Source organism: Mobula hypostoma, chromosome 1 (genome assembly GCF_963921235.1).
Source record: "Mobula hypostoma chromosome 1, sMobHyp1.1, whole genome shotgun sequence".
Lineage (NCBI taxonomy): Eukaryota > Metazoa > Chordata > Chondrichthyes > Myliobatiformes > Myliobatidae > Mobula > Mobula hypostoma.
Genome location: NC_086097.1, coordinates 213,608,347 through 213,614,346, shown reverse-complemented (window position 1 = coordinate 213,614,346; position 6,000 = coordinate 213,608,347). Strand labels below are relative to the sequence as shown.

General features: G+C 37.8%; 1 protein-coding gene across 4 annotated transcripts in view; it reads right to left on the bottom strand.

Annotated features, from left to right (window-relative positions):
- Window positions 1–267: 267 nt before the first annotated feature.
- Window positions 268–6,000, bottom strand: part of chd7 (chromodomain helicase DNA binding protein 7) — a 236,865-nt gene continuing 231,132 nt past the window's right edge. For 3 of the 4 annotated variants that reach the window (XM_063064050.1, XM_063064079.1, XM_063064069.1), the window contains 3 exons: window positions 4,923–5,063; window positions 3,876–3,980; window positions 268–2,722 (listed from right to left, as the gene is read on the bottom strand). In XM_063064050.1, the coding sequence (XP_062920120.1) occupies window positions 1,814–2,722; window positions 3,876–3,980; window positions 4,923–5,063 (1,155 nt within the window). In that variant the 3' untranslated portion in view covers window positions 268–1,813. The remainder of the gene's footprint in view (window positions 2,723–3,875; window positions 3,981–4,922; window positions 5,064–6,000) is intronic. The other variant, XM_063064060.1, reaches the window with a different exon arrangement.

Below are 6,000 nucleotides of genomic sequence, written 5' to 3'. Positions count from 1 at the left end.
ATGGAATTTATTTCAGCAAAGTGCAGTAGTTCTTTAAGGCATGACACTGTGAAGCTAAGGGTAAATTTTCTAATCACTGCCAATAACACAACATAAAATTGTACTGGCTATCAAATAAATTATTTCTAATAGCTCTCCTTTAATGTAGACCTGAAGAGCAGTCTTGCAAGAAATAGTTAGCATTAGTATATAAAGGGACAGATTTCCAGGAGCAAAAATCCCAAGCTTCCCACTTCCAAACAGAACAACTCCTTTAGAAAGCTGCAATACTGGATTTATTATTCACTGATTGTGGAAAAAAACTCACATCACACAAGATATACTGCATTACAATTCCAAAATTTCTTCAAGCAGGTTACTGTAAGAATTGAATTGCATTGTTGGAAATTAGACCAAGGCTAACGAAATTTAAAAATTCGATTCCATAACAATTTTTTCACTACCTGAAATGAATAATTCCACCAGTTGTCATATAACAGGATGGCATTACAGCATAATGAAGTGTAGATACTCCTCATTCCACTTCATTTACAATCCAGCTCATCCACAGTATTCACCACAATTGCTTCTTCCAGCTATGCAATGTGGCACCTGCTCAATGAGAAAGACTTAATTTCTGTTGCTACCAACATTATCGTTACAATGATGCCATGCAGTATACCATCAGCATTTCTAATAGGTAAGGATAGAACAGAACATAATGAAACCAGGATACCTAATACTGAATTGGTTTAATAATAAAGCTAAATTTCTTTGCATTTTAAGTACATGTATTGTCCATTTGTAAACATTTACTTCACCAATAAACCAAAAAAACTTTCCAGGAGCCAGAGTATGGTATGTGTTTCTATTGCTACTAAGCAATGTAACTAGTGAACACCAATCATAATTTGGTTTCTCTAGAATTTTGCTTTTCTACAGTACATGTCACTGCATATCATGGGTCACTTTTATTAAAAGCATCGTTACTACAGTTGGCAGCAATTTACATCTTATCTTACATGATAGCAGTTTTCAAATTTTTTAAAAAACATCACAACAAAGAAAACATACATTTACAAAGTCATGTTTGTAAACTTCAATGCTAGTAGAACTGAGGTAATGCTGTTTAGCTTTGTGGCTAAAGTAACAAAGTCCTTTCTTTTAGAGAAATGTACCTGAATTTTGTTTACAACAGTGCATTACAAGAAAAAAAAATCATGAGACAATGCAAATCAACTGTAGTTTATGTCAGAAATTGTGTCACCCTTCAGGCTTTTTATTGTCCAGATTTTTAAAAAAAACATTCAACAGCTGCCAAGTTATTGCTGTGCCTCCGGGGTGAGACCTTCACACTATCGTGGGGATTGTCAGTGTGGACTCTTTTATATACAGTCAAATCTATAGGCAAGATATGTTCTACAATGACTTTTGTCCATCTGTGCTCTTCACAGCAATGTTAAATATACATCTTCATTATTCCTTTATCAGCAGAAACTGCTTCGGTCACTAACAATCACATGCCATGATCGAAGTTTGTTGCGTATCACAAATTACCATTGGTGAAAAACAAAAAGCAGAGCATTTATTTTAACTTCATTCCTTAAATTCAGACACATTTTTGAACTTGATATCGCTTCTAGGATAATAAATAATGCACTGCATAATACTTATGACCAAGACATCTTTGACATCTGCATAACATGACTTGGAAATTTGCTACACTATGTTACAGAGATAGCTTAAAAAACTATGTGTGGACATTTAATGAATATGTAAACAGTAGGACTACGACTTGAAGAGTTTTAAAACACTTAAGTAACTGGAAATGTAATTAATCCTCATCTTCCTCCTCTTCTCCCTCAACTGAGTCCAACCCTGTTGCCTGTACCAATTCATCTTCCACAAGAGACGAATCTGCTGGCTTACTTGGGCTTCCCACAGGATCACTGTCATCTGAATTGGCTTCTCCTTCAATAAAACTGCTGTCTTCAGTTTTGCCATCTGTCTTATCCTCCTTGTCCTCACTCGAGCTTACTGTGCTCTGCAGTCCAGCCAGTGTAGTAGGAGGAAACCCAGACAAGGTCATTCCCAAGCCAGGAGGAAGAAACATAGATGGGTAGAATAATCCAGGAGCCATAGTGGAAAGCAAGAATGGGTTGAATGCTAGAGGGTTGTTGGACAGTCCAGTGGTTGCAGTAGCTGTGAAAGAGCTTGAACTTGCACTATTAGAATCAACTGCAGATTCTGCACTGTTTATTTCTTTATCTTCATTTTCTTTATCATTTTCTTTATCATTTTCTGTCTTAGACGAAATACCACTTTCACTTGAACCCGGCGCTGCTGAAGAAGTACTAGCTGTAGCAGTCAAAGGGTTGCTTAACAAGCTTCCTAGTCCAAACATATTGGGTAGTCCTGCCATACCTGGGAGCATCAGTGGTAGTAATGAAGCAGGGTTTTTTGTATCTCCTCCTGTAGCAGCTGTAGCCAGGCCTGATGGGAAGCCCATCAATCCAGCTAACTGAAGACTTTGCAGGTTTTGTAAGTTCTGGAGGCTTGCAAGATCCATTCCAGCAAAAAGACTGTTCATCAGTAGTGGGTTTATTCCTGAAGCCGAAGCAGCAGCTGCAACTGCAGCTTTAGCAATCTCACTCTTAGGCCGTCTTCCCCTCCTACTTGCTCCCTCCTCTCGAACAACTGGTCCAGTGAGAACACGGTCAAACATGGACTCTGGTAAAAATCCCTAGGGCGAGGGGAAAAAAAAACAGGGTCAATACAATGAATTCTGAGCAATACATGCAAAATGCTGGAGGAACTCAGCAGGCCAGGCAGGATCTATGGAAAAGCGTACAGTCGAAGTTTCAGGGAAAGATCCTTCATCAGCCCTGTTGTTTCGGGCCAAGTTCCTTCATCAGTCTTGTTGAAAGGTCCTGGACCAAAAAGTCAACTGTTTACTCTTTTCCATAGATGCTGCCTGGCCTGTTGAGTTCCTCCAGCATTTTGTGTGTGTTGCTTTGGATTTCCAGCATCTGCAAATTTTCTTGTGTTAATGAACTCTGAACTGCAATGAACTCCTTATCATTGATTTACAGTTTTAAAAATAAATTTTGATTACACACCAATATCTCTTAAGATATTGAAGACCTCTGTATTATTTATTCAAATTCCAAATACTGTGCACCTAGAGATAAATGCTTCAGTGCTGCAGTGACAAGATAAAGCTACTATTTCATATCTAAACTCTGCCAACAGCCAACAATGCCAACACTTAGGGAAAACCAATTTCAGTGAAAATTTGATGGATAGCTGCCAAATGTGCCTCATCAGGAACATTATCACATACAGGCGTAAGCATCAGAGAAAAACTAAATTCTATAATCAATACAGTATTTTAATAACTTCCATAACAGTCTGAACCATTGTTGAATTGTCATTCATAAATAACTCCTTTTTTACCAAACAAGTTATGACAATGTTTCATGTTACGCATCTCAATGATGGCATTTTAAAGTAATCTTAAAGGATCTGTAAACAATTACAACTTGATTTTAAAAAATCACCACTTGATAGGACTTTAACTGATCTGGCGTAACAACTGGGTGACAGAAATAAACTCAATTTTCAAAGTCAAAAGGGTAGGAATTCATCCCCTGGCCTACGCACAGTGTATGTATTGTGCTCCACTTCTGGAAGTTTGTCCCACTGACTTCAACGGAGCAAATGAAGCAGAGCATAAAAAATACTATCGTTAGTGCCCAACGCCAAGACAAATTTTTACTCCAAAACAATTTGTAAAACCCATGACCAATATGTTGCTACCTGTGAGTTCTACAGAAGTTCTCAAACAATTAATTTATTTTGTTAAAACTGGCCATGATAAGAAAAGGCACACTTACAGATTGCTTGACCACATCAGCCCAATCAGGTGCGACAGCAAACTCAGGGTTTTCTTCGAGCCATCTAGGCAAATCTTTCATTGGTGGGGCCATGGCACCACCCATCTAATAAACATGGAGAAAGAAGTTTTAATAACTTGAGTAATGCTTAATATATTTAATTCAAATTTACATGCCTTCTACTCATGACGTACATCTACAGTGACCATTCACTACTGATCTACTCTAATTCCATTTTTCAGCACTTGGTTTGAAACCTTCCAAAGGCTTAGCTTGTCTTGATATTTAAATGTTGCAAGTCTACTCACCTCCACCACCCTCTAAGGCAGTGCATTTTAGACTCCAAACAGCTGCTGGGTGAAAATGTACTTCTTCATTCACTTTAAAACAAACCTCTGCCTTCTAGATTTTGACAATGGTGTTCTGGAGGAAAATAGTTTCTTAGTACCTACCCTGTTAATGCCCTTTATAATTTTGTATTGCTCTACCATTAACACCCCTCAGCTTCCACCAGTCCTTCAAAACTGAAACACTCCACCCCAGGCAACATTTTTTGCAAATGTACACTCCACTCCAGGTTCTCTTTATAGTGTGGTGACCAGCATCACACATGTACTCCAGTCGCAGCCTAACCAATTTTACATAAACCTGTGTCATAGCCTCACTGCTCTTATGGGTATGTGAAATGAGCTGCCAGAGGAACAGTATGAAGCAGGTACAACCAAAACCAGAGAGGTTACTGATCACTGACTGCATCTGGTGCTTGCAGAATCTTACTATGCCATAAATTCTGTGGATGCAAAGTAAGTACAGCCTGACACAAGTAATTTGTTAGGTGCAAAACATCCTGGCATCTTATTAATAAAATCTTTTGTGTATTGTAAATTTGGCTGTATTAATATCAATACCAGGATATCAGCTTTTGTATTGTTTGGGTAGGTGTCTAGAAACCTCAATATAGCTTAGCATTAACAATAAGCATCAATTGTCTAAAGCAAAATGATCCTGGATATCTGATCACCAAATTTTATCTTCAAATAGCCATACCTTTTTCCCATTTCTTTTGTTAACAACAGGCACTCTTTCATCCCCTGTCAAAGTGTTAACATCCAGTTTGTTTGGATTTCTGCAGCGATGCCTTTTCTGTTTAGGCTTCTGAAATGGGGTCAACAGCACTTCTCCACTCTTCTGAAAAGAGAAAAATGTTATATTTTCACTATTGATCATTTTGGTGTCTTATAAAAATAAATTCACATGGCCAAAATTTCAAGACTTAATAGTTGTTCACATTTAATAAAAATATTCCATATATTTATTAGATGAGAAATGCAAGCATTCCAACTGCTGACTTCCTCTAGCATTTTTTGTGTTATTCCAACTGAGTGCAACTTCTATTCTGTTGAAGTATCATTCATACAAATGTGGAACTTGTTTTTAAAAGGCCTGTAAAAGCATATAATCTCAATACATCACTGGAGATTTTAGAATGATCTGACTGAAATTTCTAAGTTAATGAAGGAACAGAGTGCAGAAAACTGAATTGTTGCTATTAAGTTCAATTGACGTCTATGAAAATAAGTGAGATTAAGGCCTCTTTATGCTTGAGTCTGGGATCCTGCAAAGAATTTCAGGGCAGGGTTTTTTTTTGTTAGGCCTCATTAAAAACACAAATGCAAAGTGTTTTTAAGATTCCCTTTCCAAGCCATCCCAACTGCATGCAGTGATGTTCCCATTCACCAGTCACTTAAATTCTACATTACAACACCACTGTTGCCTCTGATACCTCTGATACTGTTCCAATGCAAACTTGAGGATCATCATTTCACCCTACCTTCGTAATCAGAACTAACAACACAGACTTTGACGATTGTAGATAACCAGCCATTCCAAAGAGAAGCCAGCAGCCATCTCTCTTCAAAGATGCTGCCTCACTGCTAGGCAGTTTGAGCAATCTCTTTTTCTACCTCACCCCTTTCTGCTGTCTTCCCTCCTTCATTTGTCTACATCTCGCCTATTCAGATCATTTGTCATTAATAAACCTTACAATCCTTTGTGGCGACACCATATTTCGTATCAGTTTATCATGGATAATATCCTTTATTCTCTCCACCTCTTCTGCACCACA